Below are 27,822 nucleotides of genomic sequence, written 5' to 3' on the forward strand. Positions count from 1 at the left end.
TATGTAGTTCTTGGTAGAGATTCCCATACTTTATAAAAATAATTCCAAATATCTTCCAAATATACTGACGAAGATGTTTTCAAAAAAAAGTTTTTATCGACAACATATTTGTCCAGTGTGGTGGACCAGTTTTTTAACAAAAGGTCGGCATTCCAATGGGAACAAATTGTGCTCTTCTACATGCTGACCTATTCCTTCTCCGTTATGAAACTAATTTTATAATTGATCTGATCCAAAAGAAGGGACATCGTTTGGCTAGATCCTTTAACCTAAGATTCCAATATATAAACGATGTATTATCGTTAAACAATATTTGTTTCGGAATTTTATGCATCGCATTTACCGCCAAAGAACTTGAGATAAAGGACACTGCAGACATTGTGAATTCAGCAACATATCTTTGTATTTTAACTTCCAAAACCATGTCTTCCTACTTTTTCGAAGTAATATAATTACGTGTTGATTGAAAATGTAATTTTCATAGCTAAGAGACAATACATGATTTACGTGATTTCTAAAATGTACTCCATTTGCTACTTTTAATCCAAGTAGTGTCAGCATTACAACAGATAAGATAAACAAGCAACTCGGTGGGTATTACCAGAAAAGCACGGATGCTTACCTTACCCTATCGGTACAAACGGACCCAGTTTTCAGTGGAGTCCGAGTTACTTATTCACTTTTGTAGCTTTCTATGTATTATTTCGGTTATTTTATGTTCTTTAATGTATGCATGTCTGTTGTCTGTGTCTGTCTTTGTCCCTGGATTACATTTATTTGATTTCAGATAGAATCTTGGTTCCATTGATTACCAAGTGTTTTCTTTTTTTCTTGGGAGGGGGTATATGATGGTGCATTGGTTGTGTTTCACCATATCTGTTCCCCTTTCTATTTTCTGTACAAGAACAAATACAGTTAAAGAGAAGATATTTACTGCAAAAGATTTTTTTTCTAAAATACCAGTACATATATAACTAAGCTTTTAATTGTATGTCATTATTTTACACCTAAAAAACATGGTACAGAATTATAACGACACCTACAAAAACAATAAAAATTCATACATTTCTGATTTTCTTATTGGTCTATCATCTTCAATCTATAATTTTATATGGTCCATGCTCCCAGTTTTCAGTGGAGTCCGAGTTGCTCATTTACTTTTGTTACTTTGTATGTATGATTTTAGTTACTTTATATTCTTTGTTGTGTATGTCTGTTTTCAATGTCTGGTCTTTGTCCCTGCATTGCATTCATTTGATTACCGCTATAACCTTGGTTCCCTTGATTACTATTTACTACCTTTTTCGTTACAGAAAAGGGTCGTTTGAGGAGAAATGGATCATTTGTTGGCAAAACAATTGATTCAAATTGTATAAATATTTGCTAAAAAAAACATGAATTCTACCACATTCCTCTTACATTCTTCAATAAATGTAGAACATTCAAAAGTGAAATTGTAATCGTGGCCAATGTTCAGTATATGAAAAATGTACAAAATAAAATTTCATTAATGTCCCGTTTAAATCGGCATATGAAGATTTGTGGTTCAAAATACAAAATAAAAGATATTGCAAATTTCGATATGCTTTACATGTTTTTCAATGAGTAACCTCTCATTTACAGCATCAAATATGTAGGAAAACCTTAATTTCCAAAAATCCATTGTATACCAAACGTACTCAAAATTAGAAACTATCGAAATAAAAAGCCGGATACATTCTACCATACGCAATACAACAGATAAAGCCTCGGTGTTTTAGATATTTTTAAATTTGTAATAGTGCAAATTTTCATAAATATGATGAATAAAATCTTATATAATTCTATATAATTCGGGGTCAGACAAGTCAGATAAAACAAAGCTCGAATGCAGTACCTGTTAACTATTAAAATATATTCTTTCAATTTAAGTCTGCTTCAGGTTTCTTATTCATTGCTTTACTAAGTTAAATTCAAATACATGTACTTATTTAGTATTGTCGAGTAGGAATTCTGCTTGTATTGGTATTCAAGTATGCTTGAAATTTGAATACTGCAATTGTTTTTGTTCTCCATTAGTCTTCCGATGTGATAACGATTGGTTGCGTTTGCTTTCTTATCATTGCTTTGTTTTCCAGTTTTGAATTATTTTGCTGTTGTTTGAAGGTTTTTGCACTTTAGAACCAGTCCATAGACTTTAGGAAAATAATAATGTCTGCATGTTTTCTTCTGATAACACTAAACTTTTTTCAGAAAATATATGATTAAACAGTGTTTTTTCCAGAATTTATTGATGTGTAAAAAAGGACTTCTATGCCAAGTTTATGAATGAATAGTGAATTGTCTGAATTTACAATTCAATAAATTCTGGAAATTCTGTCATAGGCACTGAGCAATGTTCTGGAACGAACAGTACAGTGTTTTAATATCAATATAGCAAAGCAAAATCACAAGAAGCCGTATTTTTATTGGCAAAGCAACCAACCAGCGAAACTGCTTGTTCCGTGGTTTTTATTAACATGGATTGGGCCCTCCGAATTTGATCCTCTCCTAAGAGACACGTTGTCATCTTTATCTAGACGTAGAACCACTGTGGCTGAAGACGGATGAATATCGTGAACTTCGTCAGAGTCTGAGAATGATGATTCTTTGACAACTCCATTTACTATTAATTCCACATGAATACAGTTATTGAAATTTGGTACAATTGTCTATGTGATTACGTATTCGCCGGAACATCGAAAATGGAGTCGTTCTTGTTGAAATCTCCACCAATATCGAGACATTCTGTGAAACGGAGTGTTTCATGTTCACCGTATGTTCTTGTTTTATGCATTGTGGAAAAAAACGCTACATGTGCACGGGTGTCTACAATCTGATCTGAAAAATTAAAATGCAGAATGATTTTTTTTTCTAAATTTGTAGACAACACATACTTCGAATGTAACGTACGAAAACGTTAATTCGTTTCAACATCTATGTTTTATAAATAAATCCTGTCAACATTTTTTGTTGAAAGTTTTTATTTTGAAGGAGTGTGTTCAATAATATCTGAACAAAATTTTAGATTTTTAACATTTAGCAATTTTAAGTCCCAGTTAAATCTTATTCATCATAGAATAAATTCCAGTTTACATAGTCAGTAATATTTCAATGCATTATGAATACGTAACATGATTTCATCACCTTTTAGCCTTGTCTATGAAGAGGAAATTAGTTACCTTGAACTCAATGTATACAAACGTAATTAAAAAGCGTGGACTTCCTTATTTTATAGTGGACATCAATTGCTTACGAAAATACGTTTATACTAAGTAAATAAGCAAGCTCAAATATCCTAACTATTGGGAGAAACAAAAAATATATTAAGTTATATTAAAAAAAGAAAAAGGTAAAAGACAAACCTATCTAAGACTGCATGATATGTATTGTTTTTTGAAAATCACGATATCGATCGTAGGTAGACCCTTCCAAACTTGGACTTCATATTTCTTTTACTATTACCGATTTCAGCAGCCGCATAAGTCTAGTTCCTTTTTCTTTATTTCGATCCATAGACGCCGTGTTCTTCATCATTGATATTTGATCATTTCCATCATGTAACGTCCTGTTTGTTAAATTCTGATATTCTATATTGCGAACACGTGTCTCCAAATTCGAAATGTACTGTGTATGCTATTCTGCGATACTTTTAAGATTTCGGATTACGCCATCTTTCTCGGCCAAAGAACTTTCAAGAAATGAGAGTCTGTCTTCTATAGATGAACTTCCTGCATTGCAAAGATTAATATGCAAATAAGCAAATAAAAAAACAGAGCAACTTTACACTATTAAACATTCTTACAATTGTTTCTTACTTTGATGCGCAGAAAAGAATTATAAGGTTATGGTTGATAGTTCTTTCGGAGACCAATTATTTGAAACATAAAATTCTGAATTTCAGACATTGCCAAAACGTGAAAACAGGAAATAAAGACGAACTATATACAGTATGAAGACAAGATGATGGAATATAATTAAAAACAAATGTTGAAAATAAGAAAATCAAAACAGCACCAATAAACTAAAGTAATTGAAATATGAATTCCCACAAAATTTAGAAGTGATATTAGGTGCTTCGGACGGGCTGACAAGTTCCGCTTCAACGGCGGCATCGATAACATTGCAAGTAAGTAATTGACGGTGAGTGTTCAAGTTCGGAAGAATGTGAAATCGAAACTGAAGGGCAGACGAATGTTTAATTGTGTATATGTGAAAACGTATTTCACAACACAAGTATTTTGGGAATTATAACAGTTTGGGAAGACAAAAATATATGAACGACATAAAGAAGTGGCTTTTGCGCGCGCTTTTCAATACTAATACTATGTAGGAATGATGGTAATGATGAAGATATCTCATCTAATCAGTGAGATAGAAACTTTACATAAGCCAAATTCTAAAGATTAAAAAAATACAGTAATGATGACAACAAAGGCTAAACATATCCCTGTCTTCGGAACTTATTGTCTGTATCTACAATGAAAGGCGGTGCATTTACAAATCATAGGCACGACAGCAACATATCATATATAGGCTAAAGATGTCAATTACAATTGGAAATTAAAAATCATCACGTCTCTCATAAATCCGACTTTTCAAGCATTCTATGTCATCTATATTTCTATATAGGCTAAGACCTAGGTGTAAAGCAGGCGATTGAGTTGATTTGAGTACATCAAATGAAACAAATTCTGTAAAGTAAGAATTTTGCAGAGAAATTGGACTAAAGGACTGGGTTTATTGCTCCTCTTTTTGCTGTATTCGCTCTAGCAAAAACCTACCCTCATACAAATGTAGAAATAGTTCGGCCTAAGGTCGCGCACAGTTTGATCCCATATATATAGGTTTCCAATAATCTCAGATTCAGAGTACAGTTAATTCTTGTTACATCACTGGTCGGTCGTTTAGAAAAAAAACTATTGAAAACGGCTTATGTTAAGAGGATTATAGTAAGCTTGTATGATGCTGTTGTTATACATCTGTGATAAAGGCAACTGTAATAGGAATCATCTAAACTCTCTAATATTAAAATATGTCTGAGTTGAAAGCTTGCATCTAGGCATAAGTACTCATACATCGATGAGCAAGACAGAAAACTTTATTAAAAAAACACGGTTGATATTAGCATCGTGGTTCCAAACATTTCACTGTATTATTTGATGGGATGAAAAAGACCTCATCTAGTATTTTATTCCATTTTTAATGTTGTAATTTAAACTGGAAACATTTATGTGAACCTATGTACCTTGAACTTCACATTCAATTTCATGCTTATTTTTTTCCATGTATGTTTCTCTGTACTTAATGTGGTGTTTTGAACAATAATAAAGAATGGAATGGCAGTTAAAGACATTAGTATGGTAAATACTTACAAACAATAATTATCTCTAATTTGCTTATGTATGGTATGACAAAATAGTTAAGATTGTTCGCTTAATGAAGTAATACACTAGCAAATAAAAAATATCCCTGGATTGAAAGACCTTAAAATTTTAAATCCTCACTATGTTTTAGAGGACCCAGACGCTTTGAAAATGAGGAATGCTATGACATTTTTTGCCATTTTTTGTCAACTTTACACATGAAAATGACAAATTTTCCAGTAGAAAAGGGAGGCCAACCCCATGCACCCCCTCTGGATCCGCCACTGCTGTGCTTATGGATAAAAAGAAACTCAACAATATCAAATTCTTTATTTAAACAAGTCATTCACTTTTTTATCCTGTCTCTTCAGACTGGTACGACTTAAGTGATTTGCCTTTGAGCATTTGAAATTCAACTAGACTGCTATTCATAAGGGTTAATTCTCTTTCCTTGATCGTTTGTTGCAACGCATCCAAATTTAACTATTTCAAACGGAAATGGTGGCTTACTTCCAAGGTCTATGAAATCACCAACAGGCTCTATGGCAGTCGCAGCGTTTCTTCCGCCTTTATGAATTATTTCGTTGTTACCAAGGTCAAATTTGAATAAGGCAGCTTTCATTTTTGTGTGAGTGAGGACAAGAAGTGTTCTTTGTCCAGGGTTCTCGCTGCCTCCTTGTGGAACTACATACATGCCGCTTGCGTTGTGTCTGATATACCCATAATCACCTTCTTCTCGCTCAAATCTCCAGTACATTCGGTCGTGTATGTCTTGGTGGCGACAAAGGGCAGTACCATCCCCCGGATTAGCTTTCCCGCCACGTGGGTGGATAAACTGGTTCATCGAGCTAGAAAGAATCTTTATCAAAAATACAGTCATTGTCTGTCTCTTAGTCTGAAAAGTTTGAAGAGTAAAAATAAATAAATATCATCTTAATTGAATTGCATATATACATGCAACAGTTTTACAGAATGGGAAATGGTTTATACTAAATGTTAATATTAAGATTACAAGGCGGATCCACACAATTTGAAACGGAGGGGTGTCAACCGGGGTTCCCCAGAAATGGGCTAGGACATTATTTGCAATTTTTTGTAGATTTTACATATGAAAATGACAAATTTGCCAACAATACAAACACAACACAAACAAAAATGATTTAAGTACTTCTCCGTCTAAGAATCAGGCAAAATGTGTACAAGGTGTGGCACATGAAGAAAAAATACAGGGACATTTTATTGCATAATCCAAGTATTTATACCTCATAACCTCAAGAAATTAATGTCAACGTGTTTGAAAAGGTTGCCTTTTTTAAGGTATTGATAGGTCAAATTTAGTTGAAATGCACTGTGGAAAAATGGCGGGGAAAATTTCCCGAACTTTTTCCTTACATAAGATAAAGAGGTATAAATACTTGTATAATGCAATAAAATCTCCGCGTTTTTTATTCTTCATGTTCCAAACTTAAAACACGTTTTGCCTGGTTCTTAGACTGAGAATTACTTAAAACAACTTCAACAAAGGAACAAGAAAGTTGCGTAACGCCCATCCTATATAATTAATTTAAAGAAACAATCGCTGTGTTGCTCATTAATGAAATATCGAAGAACTGAAGTATTTTACAATAAAAAATAATTCTGGACAGCTGTAGGTTCCAATTTGAATATTGATTCGATAAAAAATTTCAAAATGTACTTCTTTTAAACAGTTTGTGCTAATTTATTTAATGTAATTTCTTCACACTCTAAACAAAAATAACGATAACAAGAGAGGAAACAGAGTCATTTTTCATCAATTGACTTTATAAATCATATTTACTTTATAATATTTTGAAAAGTGATTATAGAATTTCTGCAATTTATAATCAAATCAATTGTCATGGAACTTAAATTTGAAATCGTAAAAACATCCTATAGTAACATTTTGCTGGTTTATTCGCAATTTCAAAATTCTCGTATATTTAGCGAACAAAGGTGATTATAAAAGCGCTGTATAAGTTAATAGCTTACTTACCAGTATCAATTCTCCATAAAAAGTATGACAGTGTCCGCAAACAGTTGTATTTTATAAAGGTCGTAATGATCTAACCGTCATAAAAATAGTTTTTTTCAGTCATTTTTATTATTTGATAAGCATGGTTGTATAATTTCTATATCCAACGTAACAAAGGCGGATCTAAGTTAATTGTGGATTATTGCTACTGCAATATACTTTCAATGTAAACTTCTAAAAATCGGATTCGACACGAAAATATACCGTTGTGTGTTTGTGTGTGTGTTGTGCAATCTACGTCTGCATGCACTTTTTGAACGTAAAAACTCCGTGATTTGTTTTGTGATACACAGTTTTATGTATGTGTTAGCATGGTTTTATCAGATTAATTATCTTTTTTTAATAAAGAGGCTAACCTTACCGAAACACATGCTGCAAGCTTTCAAGTATTGTAGGAGAGAGTAATCAAGGGAACCAAAATTCTAGGGGGAAATCAAAAGACCGTAATCCAGGGACAAAGACCAGACATGGAAAACAGACAAACACAACTGAAATAATACATACAAAGTAACAAAAGTAAATGAGCGACTCGGACATCACTAAAAAGTGGGTAGAACTCCAGATAATCTGTGTATTTTTTGTGTTTTCAATTGGTTCATCCCCACTGTAACTATTTTTGTTTTACTTCGCTCAAATCAAGCTTGCCTGTAGATGCATGTCTGTTTGTAATTTCAATTCTGATCATCAGTAGTGTTCTTTTTTTTTTGGTATTAGAATTGTTGACTTATCTTCTTAGTTTGGCTACGTTTAGTACCAATTAATATTCCGTATTACTTATTAAAAACTAAAAATCAAGATTTCAGTTGCTTGTCACTATTTGAACATGGTTGTGCATGATTCTTACATGTACAAAACTTTCAAGACACAATAGTAACGAAAAATCACCTTTGGGCACTGGATAGTTTCAGCATTGATCGATGCTTTGGGCGTTTTTGGAGGGGTGTTTTTAACATTTTTTTTTCATTTTGTATGATTATTATTAATTTAGTCTTTTAATTCAATTTTTGATCTTATTTTATGTTGGTTTATCATAATATTTGCTTAATCATTTATTTATGTTGCTGTATTTGTTTATGTCTTTATATTTAAATTCAATCCCATTCAGGACTTAAAATAACCAAATTTCGTCTACCCATCGAACGTGACATTATATGAGCAACTCTAAAAGCAGAGGACGCATACCCTACCGCGGTGCACTTGACACATTCTCCCATCTTTTAGTGGAGTCCAGGTAGCTCATTTACTTTTTCCATTTGTGTTCTATTTTACTTATTTCATATATTTTTGTTGTGTGTGCATGGGTCTATTTTCTTTGTCCGGTCGTTGTCCCTGGATTTGTTTTTTTTTAATTGATTAACGATCTAATTCTTGCGTGGTAACCTTGATTTCCCTGAATCCATGATTGAATGATTGAATGATTGATTGATTGGTTAAATGATTGGGTGGTTGATTGGTTGATTGATTGATTTTGGTTCAAAGTATGGACACAAGGGCGGATCAGGATACATTGAAAAGGAGGGTTGTCAGCCGCGGTTCATAAAAAAAAACAAAATACAACAAAAAAAACGGGTGCTAGGACATTATTTATCATTTATCATGCTATGACATCATTTATCATTTTTGTCGATTTTACACCTGAAAATGACAAATTTTCCAATAAAAATGGGGCGGGGCCAACCCCCTGCACTCTCTCTGGATCCACCACTGGGACTATGTTCATGTTCTAGTATAGCTGCCCAGCTTCCCCATAGAACCAATAAGCTTATCACCACAATATAGGACACATCAAAGTTCGCGACTTAGAGCCGATTAAACAGCCTCCGCAATCATCTCGTTTATTAACTCGCATTCTTGAAGGAGAAGGAAAGTGTCTACCGATTTTAAAGTCTTCAATGGTATGTCTGCGATGGAGACTATTTAAATTAGCAAGAGCGCTATACTACAAGACCATCAAAATTAACTTGCAAGTTTTATTGAATATATCAGCTTTTCTACGTGGACTTTACATGTTCTAAATTGTGCACGTTGTGCAATTTTAACAAGTATACTTTTTAATTAAAAACAGATGAAATATTGAATATTAATATATTCAAACGAATAAAGTTAGTTCAAAGAACATTTATTTTGTCAATCGTCGTTGGAAAAAAACTGAGAGCAAAAAGTGGTGGGGTTACTTTTTTTGTCAAAATCATAGTACGGCTTTTTAAAAGTGCAATCGTTTTTTTGTATTATTTGTATTTTTTTTTATTTCATATTTTGCAAAAGTGAAACCTTGAATTTTAGTCTTAAAATTTCTAGATCCACCAATTTAAATACTGGTTGGGATTGAAGCACAACTTGTCTGAAAAAAAATCAGTCCAGGTTTAATCATACACCTAAATTAATCAAAGCCATTTAGTAAGGTAGTAACCATTTGATTTTCTGACCAAAAAAAATGAAAGGTTCTATGACAAAAAAGACTGTTTTCAATAAATGGTGAAAAAAATTATCAAAAAGATAGCATTGTTTTATGGAGTGTTCCCATTGTAATATATTTCGATAATTCACACTGTGGAATAAATTCGGTAATTTCAATCTCGGACTTTCTCCCGCCAAACGTCACAACTTTAGTATCAATCAGCCAATCACAGAATTTAAAAAAAAATCACGTTGAAAATATCGATAAATTATGAAGAAAATCTTTATAATAAATAGGAAAATCAATTGGTTATCGTGAATAACCAAAATACGATCAATCGTGCCAATTTAAGAATGCTCGAGGATTTAACTCGTGCGCGGAACAAGTTCTGCCCACTCGTTAGGGTAAACATGGAGAAATCCAGACAATGGGGAAATACGGACAAGATATTTTGCGAAAGTTTTTAAAAAAAAAAAACAAATATAAAATAAATGATAATGTCAAAACGAAATGATTTTCATGGTATCCTTTAAAAATATTTCTTCTGTTGTCATCCGCGTCAAATGCGTAAACAAAAAAATATCATGTGACATTTCCGGCTCAAGGCCGAATACTTCCGTTGACATTGAGAATTAAAAGTTGCCGAGGCGGGAATTATTAGCAACGACAATTTGCACACTAGGTATGATTACTGTTATATATGAAACCTGATAAGTAAGTTTGATCAGTTGTTTAAGAATACATCTTAATGTACTTGAAAAAAGCAACATATTCTTAAATCTTTTAAAAGTATAGATCGTTTTGATGTATTTTTATTTGTCCGGATTTCCATTGAAAAAAATAGATTTGGGAAATCCGGACACATCGTACTAACGCTAAAATCTTACTTAGAATAAAAAATCTGGATATATACTTAGTGGATCGTTTTGATGTATTTTTATTTGTCCGGATTTCCATTGAAAAAAAAAGATTGGGGAAATCCGGACACATCGTACTTACGCTAAAATCTTTCTTAGAATAAAAAATCTGGATATAAACTTAGTGGATTTGCAAAAAAAAAAATAACCACGTCATTGTAAGCATTCATCTGTTCCAATTGAATATTATACAAGACCGGTGGTAAAAGAGGCGCTCTGAATGAAATACGCCGGTTTGTGAAACAGGCAAATTTCTGGTCGCTTTCGCATTTATAAATATGTTTGATTTCACGGAATCTCACCCACTATGTCTGCAAATAGGCCTTTCATCAAATGAAGGAATCTAAGCTCAATGCATGACTATTGACGGTTTTTTCATCTTTCAATTTTCACATCCGTTATCAAAGGTAAAAATATTGATCGACTATATAAAAGATTAAACATGAGCACATAGATTCTAGCGGAAGTCGAAAGTAATCCCGGGATAAAGACCAGTTATGGAAAACAGACATACACATAAAAGAAAACTCAAAAACCAGTACAATACATACAAAGTAACAAAGGTAAATGAGCAACTTGAAGGACTCCACTAAAACCTGGAAGCAAAATTCAGCATCTCTGGATTTAGAACCCGTTAAAATATTCAGAGACAGAGCCTTACGTTTTTTTCTCGAAATTTAAGAATGTGTTATCAGAAAGGGTTAAATTATATGGTTTGTAGTTTCTCTCATTCGTTTTAACCAGAATTTGACATCTTATGAGCAACTAGGCGGGTGTTTAGAGAAAGACAGTTTTAAGACGCTTATTCTATCACGTCACCTGAGACATCTTCATTTCACCTTTATCTTATTGCCGTTTTTCTTTCGACTTTTTGTGAGCCTCTTTTAGTTAATTGATGTATTTTTTCTGGGGGGGATCGTGCTCGTTTTCTCAATTGTTTTTACGACAATGGACACAAGAAAAGTGACAACGATAAAACAGAAAGTACAGAAAGGATATGTAGCTTAAATATGAAAGACTCGGAACCGCGATGGGACGCGGAGGTACGATGGTTGCGCGGAGGTGCGATGGTAGTACGCCTAAGTGCGTTTATGATCACGCTGAACTGCGATGGTTAGACATGATTGTTGACTGCCAATAGCAACGCAGAAATGCGTTGGCCACTACGAGGAGGTGCATTTTTTTGGTACTTAGCTGAAATGATTTAACTATCACGAAGATTTTTTCAGTTGATACCGTAAATATAAGGTAAATTTTACAGATGTGATATTAGTTTACATGCAAACAGAAACCTGTAGAATTTTGCAAATACAAATATAATGTAGTATAAGATGGCACTTTTTTCCTCTGCATGTGTGTCATCCTGTACACTGCTACTAAGGTTATCAAAGAATGATTAATACTACAGATGTCTAGATTTGATGGATTAACGGATTATACGTAATATGAAGAGAAATGTACCAGTTGTTTTGATACTGCATTAAATACATGTACTGTTAACACTCAAAATTAGTAATGATTCATGCTACGTTTGTTTCTACAATATACTAGCTACTTTCATGACTTTCCTTTCAGTTTGTTAGTTTTCTCTGTAATATTGTAGGCGCTTGTGCACGTAAAATTTCGTGGCGACGTTGAATGGGGTACCAACGCACTTCCGAGCATTTGCGTTAAACATCAAACGCGTACTTCAGCGTTGACCATCGCAGATCAGCGCGACCATCGCACTTCGGCGTCCCCATCGCACTTCTGAGTCTTTCAAATATACAGAAAAAAATATTTGTGCGCTAAAACCGTAACGGAAATTTTGTTTCGTTGTCCCTGTAGAAAAGCAAGACAATTGTAATTTAAAAAACAAGATAAACTAACGTTTGCTGAAATGATGATGTTTTTGTGAACTGAGTGGCATGTTAAAAATCTCTAAATATTGTTACCATATAAGTTTAAACGTCGTTTTAGATGAAGTTACTCATAGTTCATAATCTCTGGTGTGTTGGAATGCACCACTGGGGGTCACGGAAATTAGTTGTGGGTGCAGGTTACAAACTTATCAGAGAAATAAAAAATTCCAAGGATCCAAATGCTGTCTGTATTTTGGATGGAATCAATATTAGAGCATACTTAAGAAGGGATGATGCCTATGTTATATCGAAAATTATAGATATGGGTCTGTCGCGTCAATGGTTGTTAAAACTGAAGGACGAACCCATCGTAAAGAATAGAAGAACAGGACCACAACAAAGATGCTCCATTGTTTGCAAGACATCAAGCCCTGAACTTGAAAAAGCTATAAAGGTTTTATCCCAATACGGATATTAATTTAAACTAAAGATTGGTAAATTTTGAATAAAACTATGACTTGGTGCAACCTGATTCGTTAAACTTCGTTATTTTCAAATCAAACGTATAATAAAAATAAATTTCCATCAACAATTTCTTGTGAATCTGATATCCTTAGAGTTTTATTACATAATGCCTCTCATTTTAGACTCAAGTGGGATCAAAGCATAATTGGGTCAACATTACAGATTGGATTCATCGTAACACCAACAACATGTATACTTCAAACTTTGAATCATGTAGAACAATAAATAAACTCTTCATTAAGGCTATATAGATATAGAAACTGTTTATATCTCAAGGAGGACCATAAGGTGCTTTAAAATTCGAATACCTAGTGTAGATCTATTTTGTTTTGTATATGTTTTTTGTGTCCAGTATTTCGTCCTTAAACTTTGAACTGATAAACCATATACAAAAGCAATATGGAGTTACATTCATGTTATGGGTCTTCCTTCTCTTGGCGAGTAAGAAAGTTGACCAAAAGATAAAATAAAAAAACAACGTTAGTGAGAATGGTCACATTACCTCACGTGCCAACATTTGCTCTTTTAAGAAGTCAAATCTCTATATCCTTCAAAAAAAAAAACAAACAAACAAACAATCTCCTTAAACCAATTAATGTAGAAAACAATCACATCTAACCCTTTATTGCTACTATTCATTCACCAAAGTTTTACTGAAATCGGTAAAAAAAAATGGAGGTGCAATGAGACGACAACGTAACGGATGAACAGAAATCGACTTTTAAAACATTCAGTATCCGCCCGAGGGCACCCCTTTTTATTGAAAGATTTGTTATTTCCGTGTGTAAAATTGACATAAAAATAGCGAATAATGTTCTAGCACCCCCTGAGGAACCGCGGCTGGCACCCATCCTTTTCAAAGTGTCTGGATCCGCCCCTTCGCCCCGATCTATGATATTTATAGATCGATCTAGACTACGATTATTTCAAAATTTCTATACATATATACCTGTATTATATATCTAAAATAATTTAGTTTTGTGTGTATTTTTCAATCAATACAATACCAAAACCAAGGATCGAAAGACGTGAAACAGTAAAAAAAATGCACTCTTTTAACAAGGTATTGTATGCTTCGTTTATTCGTGCAGGGTGTCCGTTTTTGCCCGTATATGTGTCCGGATAACTACTTTAAAGACTTGGAGGAACACATAAATCAGTTGTCCCTGAATGACGAACCCACTTTCATCTGGAACATGGATGAAACTAACTTGAGTATGGAGCATACACCCCCTAAAAAGCTGTCCAGAAAAGGAGTAAAGTCCGTCCCGGGCTTAGTCTCTAATACTAGGGAGTCTGTTACAGTTGTTGGGTGCGTTAGTGCGTCAGGAGTTGCCATGCCTCCGATAATTATAGTTAAAGGCAAAACTGAAAAGTCTTTGAATGGATTCAATAAAACCGAAGTTCACAGAATGCTGTTTGGTGGTATCAAAAGAATTCTTGGATCGACGAGACAGGATGCTTGAAATGGTTCAAAGATGTCTTCCTACAAAACTGTGGACCAGAAAGACTGCAGCTGATTATGGTCGACCAGCACAGCTCATACGAAGCGTTGGATCTAATAGAGGAGGGGGTCAGAGAACAGATAACTATTTTAGCTTTACCAGCACATACAATTCATTATTTGGGCCCTCTAGATCGTACTGTATTTGTTCCATTCAAGAAGCATTAGAACTCTGTTTGCGACGAATTTACATCTCTTGCACCAGGTAATACGGTAATGAAATGGAATTGGGCCCGCTTATGCAATCAGGCTTTCCATCTCTCCTTCACTGAAAGGAACATTCAAAGCAGTTTTAAAGCATGCGGCGTATACCCACTAAATCCTTCCATCATCCCAACTGAAGCTTTCATGCCGGCAGAGCCTTCTAACAAAGATGTTGTAAGAGAACTTGAAAATGAGAGCAAAGACAAGCCATATACCGTTTCAACAACTCTTGAAGATAATGAACCCATTTATTGTACCACATCAACAGTTACATCAGATAAGTCCGATAACGTAGAATCAGAGCTTATCCCTCCGTTTGATGGGGATAATCCTGCAATTAACTTAGAACTACTTTCACAAATTGCACTTGATCAGAACAATGAATAGACCACTCCATGCTGATAAGCAATACTCCGGAGTCCGACCTTAGGGTTATTGATCTACCACTAGTCATGCCCCCTGACAACACTGGGGATACTAGCCGAGTTTTAAGCAATAGTTCAGTGACGCATTATAGTAAAAACCAGATCTCCGGTGATGATCCTCTCTGGTCATCAACCATGATCAAGTCTCCATCAAAATCTGCCGATTGGAATAATGAGATAAATAAAATATTTTCCATTCAACCAGCTAAATTGGAGGAACAAAAAAAAGAAAAAGAAAAACACTGGACATAGATTCTTTACTTCACCTGAGTTTATAACTGAAAAGAGGAATAAAAAGCTTAAGAAAGAAGAGGAGATGGCAAGGAAACAACATAATGCTGAGAATAGAAAAAAGAAAGCACCAGAAACATTTCTTCAGAAAATGAAATAAAGAAAATGATTACATGTAAGATTAAACGAGATCCAACTTGTATCTTCGGTAAATTTCAAACATACTGTATATACTGAATGTTGACAGAATAACTCGTTCGTTCAAACTGAGCTTTACAGTGAATTTATGTGAATGGGTCTGGAGAGAATATTTGTGAATTTAACAATGTATTAAAAAAAAAAAAAAAACGAAACAAAAAAAAAATAGAAAACTTGAATATCAACAGATAAACATGACGACACTTCAATATTACCCACCTTAGCTGTGGAGAAACTCAACTTTTCTTCTCAGCTTTCTATTTTTGTCATAAATGATATCGCCCTATCTAACTACAGGCATGTGGTCTTACAGTCTGCACCTCAATATTTGCCCGTTGTTTATGCCCGAGTTATCAAAAATATTAAAGGGCAAGGCAAGAGAAAAATATAGAGGAATAAAAATGAAAATATATCTTTCATAAAAATATCAGGATCAACAAATAAACACATAACTTAATCAAAAACAAAAAAAGACATTAACAATTATTGAAATCTATAATAAAATCACGTGAGTAAAAATTGCACTAAATCATAATTGAACAAAGTTCAATCATTAAAAACTTCAATGAACTCAACAGTAGTTATTAAACGAAAATATGTTCAGATGCGGACCCAGAAAGAACTGCATCTTTTGGGGAGATTTTAATTTCGTGCAAAATTCTAACAAATAGACTTTAAAAAAATTCAGTATCCGCCCGAGGGCACCCCTTTTTATTGGAAGATTTATTTCCGTGTGTAAAATTGATATAAAAATTGCGAATAATGTCCTAGCACCCCCTGAGGAACCGCGGCTGGCACCCATCCTTTTCAAAGTGTCTGGATCCGCCCCTTCGCCCCAATCTATGATATTTATAGATCTAGACTACGATTATTTCAAAATTTCTATAACTATATATTTTATATCTAGAATAATTAGTTTTGTGTTTATTTTTCAATCAATACAGTTACAAAACCAATGATCGAAAGACGTGAAACAGTAAAAAAAAATGCACGCATTAAAAAAGGTATTGTTTGCTTCGTTTATTCGTGCAGGGTATCCGTTTTTCCCCATCTATGTCCAAATTTACCAATAGCTGATATATTTTACAAATGGTTCTTGATTCGCTAGCCAATCATAAGCAGGTTTATGAAAATAGATATTTTTATGCACGGAAGAATAAAATTTGCATGCATGAGTGACGAATCTGTAAATGTCCGAATTTCCCCTTGTTTACCCTAAATCCTGGCGTTCTTCGGCACTCTTGATAATATTTTGGTTATTCACTCTTTCCAATCAATGATCATATTAAAATCCCCCCCTTTTTCCACTCTCGAGAATCCGATGGTTGCTGCCTAATTGAGTCCCTCTTATGTACCCTCCCTTATATAAATAAAAATTTAAAGCTTAGTGAGATACAAATATGTGTACCAGAAAAAATCAAATATAACAAAAGATGCATGAAACTCTTTGAAACTGCCAGCACATAAGACTAGCCCCTCTTTGCCCGGAAAGCAATGACCTCGTTGTCCCCGGGTGGAAAGGCGAATTACAATGTGTGAAAGTGTTAGATACATTTGCTAAAATAGTGCATCAAATGTGTTCGTATTTTGGCAACATCTGTCAAGAAAATGATACGTTGGTTATGATTTTATTAATGAATAATGTTGTTCATAAGTATTGTAAGCTTTTTTGTCATTTATTCCCTAAATAAATAATTCAAAACATAGATTTGAAAAGTAGTGCAATCTAATTTAAGGCCAACATGACGTCATGTTATGACAGTTGACCAATCATTGCACAGGATATTGGAAATCATGCGTAGTAATACATTATTCAGCAGTTTTTGTTGTTCCTGATTGTGACGCTGTAGACAGATTTTGACGTGGCGACTACGTATTCTGCAAATTTATCCACTCCGATTACTGCAAAATTGGTGACGAAAAGTACGTAACAAGTAAGTACACCAAGCTGACGAAACAAAACAAACAAGCATGATAACAGAGAAGATGTTAAATAGAGGAAGAGAAACAACAATTGAAATGGTCGAGATGAAAATATTTATGATTTTGCCAACATAATTTCATTTGTTGAAAGTAACGAACAGCTGACTCAGTGGACTTAACCGGAAGACTCGTTTTCTGTCCCACTCTGGAAAATGGATTTTTTCGTCAATTTGCTGATTGTTATTGAGAGAAAAGATGGGTCAGTTTAGATGACAAAACACGATTGTTCTGTGTGTAGGCAATGCACTAACGCCTTCGCAAAATTGAACATAATGTATCTGATAACAGTGTAAAATGTCAAGGGTCACGCAATTGTAACTTTTGATTCCGACTTAACAAGCACCTGCTCATGTGAATCTGAAATGAAAGGATGATCAGATTCAGATTCAAACTAGAAATTCATATTATTTGAATAATGATATGTTATAGTCTCCGAGTTAAAAAAAATATAGGTTTTTCAGTAATGGCACTGGCAACATTAGTTTTTTCTGCCTGTCCTACAATATTTTTGCCATACCTTCATAGCGAACACCGCAAAGCGGTGTGAGTTCTATGGTTATTATATGTGCTATCTAAATTTCCCTTATGGTTCCTCAATATACTAACAAAAAAGAAATCATATCCCGGGAGTAATAAAGTGACCGTCCTTGTGGAGAAAATTCATCACTTCCTTAAACCAAACAAATAAAAATACATAGGTTAAGATTAGGTTTTGGTAAAAATAAATTCATCCTTTTCTGATAGTTATGAACTCTCTCTATTTTTTTACTTATTGACAGTAGTGAATATGATGTTTTTAAAAAGTTCGGAAAACATTTTGGATGAACGTACATGTATCTCCGCTGTTCCATTGTTGCTGTTGTCAAAAACCTAACTGGCCTTGGAAAAAATATAACTGATTATATTATCAAAATCGAAGCAGAACTTTCCTAAGATAGGAAAGGCAATCATTTTCTTGTTTGGAATTTGCAGCTGTCGTCTGAATTTTGTTTACATCACATGACATGTGTAAAATATCCCCACCATCCATGGAGAACTGTAACATTTTCTGTATCTGTACAGAATGGTCTGACTAGCCAAAACTGAAATGGATGTTGCTCGAGTTATTCATTTATTGAAAAAAAACTCCCCCATTCATTAACAAGACAGATTTTCAAATAGAAATATTGATTTCATATGCTGCTTAAATAAAAATAAAAATACTGCACTTGCGAAGTAAAAATTTTCATCCGGGACGACCCCCCCTCTTTGTAAAGTCTTTTATTATTTTTGCGAGGCTCACAGATGTTACAGGTATGGCAAAGCTCACACTGCTCGTTGATTTAGGCAATGCCTACCCCATATTATAGAATTGATTATATCCAAAAATTTATGTATTTTTTTGGCCTAAGTGGAAGTTTGTTCTGTTGCTGCAGATAGTTTTCCTGAGGTTGCATCAGGCACAAAATTTAGATTATACTGTAAGCATTCCATTTTACTGGTTAAATGCATTGATGCATTTTTTACAAGTGATATACGAAAATATTCCATTGTGAAATCTAAAACATGACCTTGTTTTGAAGTTGACAGGATGTTGCCCGCTTTGAATAAAAACATGGCTTTTCTTGTTTAAATGTCCTTTTTCTTCTGTATTTTTGTTGCAGTATGAAGAAAAAACAGTGCACTGACTTAACAGAAACTTTGATATACATTGTACTAATTTGGTTCAAACTGTCATGCATTTTCCTTCATTTCTAAGCCTCATGTGTTGTCCTAAAATGCATAAACTGTAAACCAGAACCAGAACTTGCAAACTGCTATACATCTATATATCATCAGAAGAAATGAACCAATGTCTGCCTGGCATTTTTTCACTGGTCTTGTGAGGAAATACTGGACCCAGATGTATTTTGGCAGTCAGAACTTATTTCACAAACTTGGATATTTAATTTGTTGCAGTCTCTTGGTAACTGCAAAATAGTGCAAAAAATTTTGGTTAAACGTTAAGTTTTACACAAACATCTCTGTGTGTGCAAATTTTGAGAACTTTTTATCATTTGTTTGTATAGGTATGATGTGAAAAAATTTTTTATGTACTAGTTCTTCTGCACATAGAAATGTACTTAATTACATCTGTACTTGTACAGATTCTTTTTTATTTGCATAATTCAAAAGTAATAATATTTTGTTTTTGCAGAGTTTGTAAGAAATGACAGAAGTACATCCTACACATTCAGAGTTAGAATCATCACAGGGTTTATCTGTTGTACAAATGTCTATGAATAATCCTGTACAAGTACAGTCCGTCATACAACAAAACCAGCCCTCAGTCATACAGACAGCTGGACCTAATGTACAGACAATTCAAGTAGTTAGGGTAGGTACATGTAACTCATCTGCTATAGATTTCCAGGTAAAGCTTGACTGTTAGGGGAGTGAAATCACCATTATCATTATATTTTCCTACTGAACAAATGTGTGATGCATGTACAAGTATATTCCAATCGCTCAGTCTGTCCAAATTCTTTTGTTTTCATTGCAATTATCTCTGGTGTCTATGGATCCATTTCAAAACTTCTGTTTCATGGGACTTAGCATCTTTGGTATGATGAAAAAAAAATCTTCACAAAATTCTCGGCTCCCACTTGATCAATTGATTTCAAATTTGATGTATGTCTTCATGTAGATGGGGCATATGTTGAAAACAATTTTGGTCGTTATCCAAAACCAACTTCCTTTTAGTCGGCCGGTGTGGAGATGATGCATGCAACTTCATGTTTATGTTTTGTCTTTTGTTTTTTTGTTTTTTTTTTTTTTCATGTTTATATACATGAATAATTTGTTTATAACTATAGTTATCATGGATGACTGTTTTGTTGGAATGTCAGATCCTTGACCTGTTAAAATTAAAAACATTGTTTCAACTTTTTTCTGTGATTTGTAAGTAGTTCTGAGGAAAATTATAAAGTTTGTCATGAAATGCCCTTATACTTAAAGGTTGCTGCAGTTGATGAAGAACTGACAGAAGATCCGGAAGGAAAAAAAAGGAGAGAAATATTGTCTAGGAGACCTTCATATAGGTATTAAAAAACAAATTCTTGTGACTCGATTCCATTGTGACAAAAAATCTTAAGGCACATTATTTATGATCTGTCATTTTCATGAATATTTATAGATATTTATTTAGTGTGTGTGTACTTTGATAAACATTCTTGTATGTGTTGCATTCTACCCTGAAATTAGTTGTTAGTGTTTCACAAAATGTTTTGAATAAAACTATATGATATTTTGAGTTATGACTTTATTATATAAAAGAAATTAAGACTGCAATTCAGATCATAGAATATGTTGTGAAACAACCAGGTAGTTTGTTAGTATAATGTATGTGTAGTATATTTACAGTATATTTCAATTGCAGAAAAATTTTGAATGAATTGTCTTCACCAGTACAACCAAAGATTGAAGAAGAATCTAACAGCAGCCAGAGTCAGGACGGGGAAAGTCAAGACGGAGCTACCAACCTGACAACTTCAACTAGTCCATTATATCAACAGGGTATGACTTACTATCTGTATCTGTGCATCTGATTTCTTAGCTACATGTATAGACAAGTCTTCAGTTGACATGTGGCAGTGAGTCTAAGCTAGTGGAAAAATCTGAATATAATTACTCATGCTCAAGTTTTGGGTAATTGGTTTACTCAGTCTGTGTTTGGGTCTTGTGTCCACTGTTGCTGTATCTATCGGCAAGATTGGAAGTGAAAAAATAAAAAAAAAAGAAGGAGCTATCATTATAACATGTATGCTGCATGTTGCACAAAAAAATTGTAACAGTAATTTTGTATAAAAAGAAATAAATGTGGAGTACAGTATATGTCAGGGGAAAAAATTTAGTATTTTGCTGAGATTACTGGTTTACTTCCATCTGTAGATATGTCTGCTGGTATTTAAATTTCTTAGCAAGTACAGGTACTTATTTCAGCTAAATGATCGTTTTCACCCTATATCGTTTACCGTACATATGAATTGTTTTCTGTATTGCATCCCTAAGCTGAACATACTGAAGTCTTGTTAAATTTTATGATATATTGAAAATGACATTTCAAAATCTGTATTGCATGCTGTTTCAACCATTGATTATATCATCCCTTGGGTTGATATGGCATGCAGTACAGATTTTTAACATGTCATATCACTTAAGTGCCTATTATATCTAGCTTAAAATATTATGTTTATATATGTCAAATAAGAAAAAATTGTGTGGTTCAAGTCACCAGACCAACTCTAAACTTTTTTTGCCGAAATGAAGAATGAAATAATTAAAAAAAAAACTATTGACCCTAGTAACCGTACCCAACAAGGGTTTTCTGGATTTTATTGTATCTTCTCCAGACCAACTCTGTATTTACCATAGTAAACAACAGTGGTTGTGCACTTGCTAGCAGCTGCGACCTCAAATAATCGAAAGCAGTAAATTTACAACCTGTTGATGTTTCATTCCTGTTTGAGGTGATTGTGTAGTGATCAGTTGTAGTAATTAGTGTTATCAGTGAATACCTAGACATTCATCTTGAAGGATTAAGCCACGCTTTAAGCTAACCTTGTGAGTTGTTAAACAGAATTTTTTAAATTAATTCTTACCTACATACCCTGTTTTTTTCTAAGAGGTGACTTGAACCACACATGCTTTATTACTTGGCCTTTAATATATAAACTTGCTCATTGGATGTTCTATTTGTAGTACCAGGAGGAATACAAATCACAACCAATCCAGAAGGCCAAACATCATCAGTGTCTACGGGTTTACAGACATTTACCATGTCTAATGCTAGTCCAACAACATCATCGACCACACAAGGGGCCACAATTGTACAGTATGCACAAGGACCTGATGGGCAATTTTACATTCCTGGTGTGTTAAATTCTATGATTTTATTACTCTCGTGAAAGTCAAGGCTGAGGCAATTTACCAGCGTCTTGTATCTTGTAATCTAGAAATTGCAGACTTATTTACTCCTGCAATTTTAGTTTAGTTTCTTTGAATTTTGGCTGCAAATTATTACTCTTTACAAATAGTGAATCTTTCCATAATACCCTTGTTAAAAATACACAAAGTTCAAGATTTTATAATTTGATATACGACTAAAACTACAATTTGTCTTGAAGTAGCATAAAAAGGTCTTTAACTATACACTCTGGCTGGAGAAAACTTGTTAAAATTTTATTTGTTGAAATTGGAGAAACTTGTAGTGTGATACTCCTCCTGAGGATATTGTGAAGTATGAAGCAGTCTTAGATTTTACTGAATTCATTTTGTATCCTCAAACATCAAAACAAGGATATCTGGGAACATGGCAGAGATGTTGCCATTGTTCTTCGTTCCCCCTTGAACATGCTACCATAAGTTGTAATTTCTTAATTTCCAGTCTGAATCTTAATACTTCATGTATATTACTTTTATTTTGACTACCAAATATTCTTACATAAATAAATATTTGTAACAGGCACTGTTCAAGCTTACCAGATAGCTTCAGGTTCATTACCACAAGGTGTTGTTATGGCGACAGCAGGCAGTCCTCTTACAGGGTCAACATTATCAGAAGAAGCCTCACGAAAAAGAGAACTCCGATTATTAAAAAATAGGTATGGTTTTTGTTGGTATAAACCCTTGATCAAGTACTAGAATATTAATAGGTGTACATTTGAGTGCTGTAACATAAGATTATAACCAATTTTAAGATTTACCTATTGGTTAAGGATGTATGGAAGACAGCTCTAGTTCCATAAAATAAAGTCTATTATTGTGTCAAGATGAGAATTTCAGAACCTAAATGTACTTGAATTTCATATGTGTTCTACGGGTACGGTATTTAACTTTTAGAATTCATTTATTTTACTTATTTTTTATTCTTATTTTGCTAATTTCTGCTTCTCTGTGGTTCTTTGCAAATCATTCCCGAAAATAACACCCTGATATTGTGTCATGCTAAATAGTCAGTCCACTTGGCTATTGCTTTGTATTTAAGTTATTGTACATTGATAGTATTTTTATTGTTTTAAATATTCCAACTAAAGCACTGTTAAAAAATTTTTTTGTATGTATCAGTTGATGTGTTATGTTACTTCAATTTTTTTTTTGTATTTAACTTACAGAGAGGCTGCAAGGGAATGTCGATTGAAGAAAAAAGAATATGTTAAGTGTTTGGAAAACAGAGTTGCTGTATTAGAAAATCAAAACAAAACACTAATTGAAGAACTTAAAGCATTGAAAGAATTGTATTGTGAAAAAGAAGGTTGATGACAAAGCATTCAATCAAGGCAATCATTTTTGGAGTTGACACAAGTCTCTTACTTTGAAGTTGGAAAGTCGACCAAGTCAAGTCGTGTAGGATGCAGATGGTTTTGGCACCAGTCTCAAGAACAGTTATATATTTTATCAACAACCAATCACACATGTTGGTTTTGTCATCATTTTTCGTGTAGTTATTTCAACATTAATACACATTATTGTCAAATAACGGTTGTTGACGTGCATGATGTAAGGCAAAATGAAAGCTTGAGAATTTTTATTGTTATTTTTTTATTGATGCTCTGTCTGGAAATATTAATTTAAAACCTGCACTACAACTCTAGCATTTTCCACTTAAATAGACAGGATGTACATGGTTAGAATATTGCAGAAAAGTATTCATAAAACATCTCAAATTAAGATCCTTCTCAAATCCTTCCTCATCTCAAATTTCATCCAATTAGATCACTTGAAAGATTTGGAGAAAACACAGGACTTAACGAAATTCATAACTTGTGATTTTTTTATTTTTATGAAAGCCAGACCGGGTCTTTAGGCTAATGCATACTCTGCGATTTCCCATTGAAATTAACAAATTCCATTATCTTTGGTACAGAATCTGATTTCACTGACTGAAATATTTGACAAAAGTGTTATGCAATGTACATCCCTTGACTTTCACCATGGAAAATGGAAAAGGCAGAGTTCATAGTAGTTATAGTGTATTTGAAGGACATACATGTTTGTGTGTACCTGTTTTAAGCATTTTAGAGATAACTTTGTTGTATTGTATTGTTTGCTTTCTTGGTTATCATAAACCACTGCCAACTAATTTTAAACCATTACAGTTGCGTTGTTCGTAAGTTTCATATCGAATTCAGCATTTATATAAGTACTTTCTTGGATTACAAGATCTTCCTAATACATATCCACTAACCCTTTTCAATGTGGCATTTTTCTTACTGTGGATTTTTTTTTTATCATTAGGTATCTGTTTGTTCTTTTATGAATTTAGCCTCAAAATCAAACACTTGACAGAAATTTTAATTTTATTGGTCAATCAAAGTAAATGTGTCTTGGAGATAGAGCTATTTTTCCTGTCTCGATGACTATTCCTTGTCTGTTAATAAATTCTCTCAATTTTTAATGTTGCAGAATAAATGAAATATGGCATCAAGTGAAATAAATTATAAAAATATTACAGAATGTGCCTGTAGTCACTTGCTCTATACCTGAGTCTTTCTAAAAAAAATAATCGCGCTAGTTGAATCAATAATTTATATATCTAACAAAATACTGCTACATATGATAGCCAAAATTAATTTTCGCACATGCTGATTCTAAAGGGAATTTTGTAAAGTTGTCTGTAATTATTTATCATGACATTATGAAATTTTCCTTTAAGTGTACCGAAAAGTTGTAGAACATGAAGATTTTTTATTATAATTCAAGCTTGTTCTCACTTGGCACATAAAGGTATACGATTGCTCATTTATGGGAATATTAGTTGGTGGATCTGCCCATTATAAGTTTCATTGTTGGACTTCTTTTAAACACTCGATTTTCTTATTCATTTAGCTGTGTTTTTTTTTTTGTTTTTTTTTTTTTTTCATTGATTGCTCAGGCAGCTTGTTAAATGTTCATTGTTTTTGTATTTTTGTGTGTGTATTTTGTAAACATGTTTGTTTAAGGGAGGTAATACATTAAGAGAATGGTTTGTGAAATTTTTATGCTTAATGCATGTCTTTCAGTTTTGAAAGTTTAGAAAACTAATTTTATGTAAAAACAAATTCTTTGTGGTTCTTACTTAAAATTTTATACCCAAAAAAATGTGCAGCATACTCATGAAATATTTAGATGAACTTGACAGTAGTTGCCACTGCTCTGTATGCTAAGTTAATTACTTCAGTATTTCTTAAGCTAGTCTCATTTATGTTAGTAGTTTGCCATACACTACCTAATTGCAATTTCATTTGGGCAGAATAATTGGCATTTACTGTTGGATGTTACATACAACTTTCAAAGGAAAATAAGGCGGTATTGGAACTAACATTGTCAAACATTGAGTGTATAATAATAAAGTCATGCTTGTGTTCAAGGATTTTAATGGCCTGTAGAATTATTAGTTGGCTATTCGATGGTGAAAAAGGAGCTGTGATATTAAGAATATTTCCAGATGAGTTTTTTGTACATTGACATTGTATCGCTGATATTTTATATTAAATTATAATGATTGAGATTTGTTCCTCTTTTTGTTATAAATGTTCTTGCCTTGAAATGGTCTTCGGTTTCAAAAGTTCAAAAGTTACATTATTGTGATTTTATTAGGCCAGCTTAAGTCTGACATGTGCTAAACACTGCTGTCTATCCACATTGAATGCTCATGAGACAAGACCTCAGTATATTTCAGATTAAAATTCAATGTTCTGCTTTGTCTTCCAAGTCATGTACAAATTATATTTCCATTACAGATGACAGAATTGTATAAAACTAAATCTTACAGCCTCTTTTATTCAGTAAAACCTCTAAACCAAATCCCTTTTGGACTGTAGAATGCGGTCAGTTGGGACAGGTGTACAATTTTTCCAGGTAAAAATACATTTAGACTGACATAATGGGACCTCAAAACTTGTATGGTTTAGGCAGGGTTTGGTTTAGACCGGTTTCACTATTTGTTAAGGGCTCCTTCAGTGGTATCTGAGAAACATGCTGGTCTTGAGTGCCATGTTTCACCAAAGAGCATGAACTTGGAGGAATAGAGTGATGCCTGGTGAGCCCAAGAGCCGGAACGACATGCCCGAATGTAGTGACATCCCTAACTGAAAGTTGATGCCTCTGTGAGCTAGCACAATAAAGATTTGGCTAATTTAGATATTTGTTGTAATTCTGACAGCATTAAATTTCGCACTATTAAAAGATAAGTTGGTCAAACATAAGATCACAATACAAATAAATGTATGAATTTAATTATGTAAGCAACATATCAGCAATTGAAATACTTCTCAAGTGTTTCCCTCTTCATAAGAGAACTTAATTAGTTCTCGCTTCTCACACTGGGCAACATTTTTATATGACCACAAAAAAATTGCTTTTGTATAATTCTATGACACAGTCGACATCTGTGGACACTTTGTTTCCATGTAAATGAAGGTTCCTATTTAATTTGTGACCCCTACTTTTTAGAATATTAAAGGGGCCAAAAAAAACCGAAAATAGATCTTTTATTTAAACCTATGTAGAATGTTTGTTTTTCTGTCGAAGTAGATTTTTTCAGTTATTGTGTCCATATTTAATTTTGGTAAACAAATAAAAGCAGATTTGATGCCTTTTGGACCATTTTTCAAATTAAGAGGTCACATCCCAAAAAATTTGCTTTTTTATTTGCAGTCTGATTTTGAAATGTTTTATTTCTGTTGGATTCCTTATGAAAATTCCTGCCTGCTTTTTTCGATCAGATATCTCCTGCAGTTTTTGAGTTTTAAGGGGCCACACCCCAGAAAATCAACATTTTATTAGATTTTTAAAAAATTTAATCGGGTTCCTCAAAAAATATGAGAGGTATCTGAAATCTGATTGGGAAAAGCAGGCAAGACAGGACTGACTATTTCGGTATAAATACTGTGGAACAATATCATAGACATTCCTATACAGATATCGGATTTATTCAGTTAAATGCTTGTTTTTAGCCCCTTATTCTAAAATGGATGGGCCATAACCCCCAAAATCAATACCAACCTTCCTTTTGTGGTTTTTAACCGATTATAAAATTTTATTAAGATCAATATGCTAATACTCCAGTTATTGCACAAAATCCAAGTGTAAAGTGGAATTTTATAAAAAAAAATTAAAGGGAGCTTCCCATTATAGAACTATACACTTTTCCAAACTCTCA

The 27,822-nt window shown here is 33.4% G+C and overlaps 2 protein-coding genes and 1 pseudogene across 4 annotated transcripts; 2 read left to right on the forward strand and 1 right to left on the reverse strand.

The window, feature by feature from the left end:
• Positions 1-5,783: 5,783 nt before the first annotated feature.
• LOC148603014 (uncharacterized) lies at positions 5,784-17,186 on the reverse strand. Its single transcript, XM_088553164.1, has 2 exons — positions 17,089-17,186; positions 5,784-6,279 (listed from the first exon to the last, which is right to left on the reverse strand). Exon 2 carries the CDS (start codon positions 6,262-6,264, stop codon positions 5,809-5,811), a length of 456 nt encoding a protein of 151 aa, XP_088409290.1. The 5' UTR covers positions 6,265-6,279; positions 17,089-17,186; the 3' UTR covers positions 5,784-5,808.
• Positions 14,231-15,839, forward strand: LOC148603015 (uncharacterized; annotated as a pseudogene).
• A 262-nt stretch (positions 17,187-17,448) lies between the features above and the next one.
• Positions 17,449-26,169, forward strand: LOC148603016 (cyclic AMP-responsive element-binding protein 1-like). 3 transcript variants are annotated; one of them, XM_088553653.1, is made up of 7 exons: positions 17,449-17,614; positions 19,840-20,019; positions 20,640-20,722; positions 21,061-21,197; positions 22,383-22,553; positions 23,146-23,284; positions 23,795-26,169. In XM_088553653.1, exons 2-7 carry the CDS (start codon positions 19,852-19,854, stop codon positions 23,937-23,939), a joined length of 843 nt encoding a protein of 280 aa, XP_088409779.1. In that variant the 5' UTR covers positions 17,449-17,614; positions 19,840-19,851; the 3' UTR covers positions 23,940-26,169. The 3 variants fall into 3 exon arrangements, with proteins under 3 accessions (XP_088409779.1, XP_088409782.1, XP_088409781.1); XM_088553656.1 differs by having other exon boundaries at positions 17,466-17,603; XM_088553655.1 differs by having other exon boundaries at positions 17,600-17,862.
• Positions 26,170-27,822: the final 1,653 nt, after the last annotated feature.

Source organism: Perna viridis, chromosome 11 (genome assembly GCF_037379345.1).
Source record: "Perna viridis isolate PV_CMFRI_1.1 ecotype Kerala chromosome 11, ASM3737934v1, whole genome shotgun sequence".
Taxonomy (NCBI): Eukaryota; Metazoa; Mollusca; class Bivalvia; order Mytilida; family Mytilidae; genus Perna; species Perna viridis.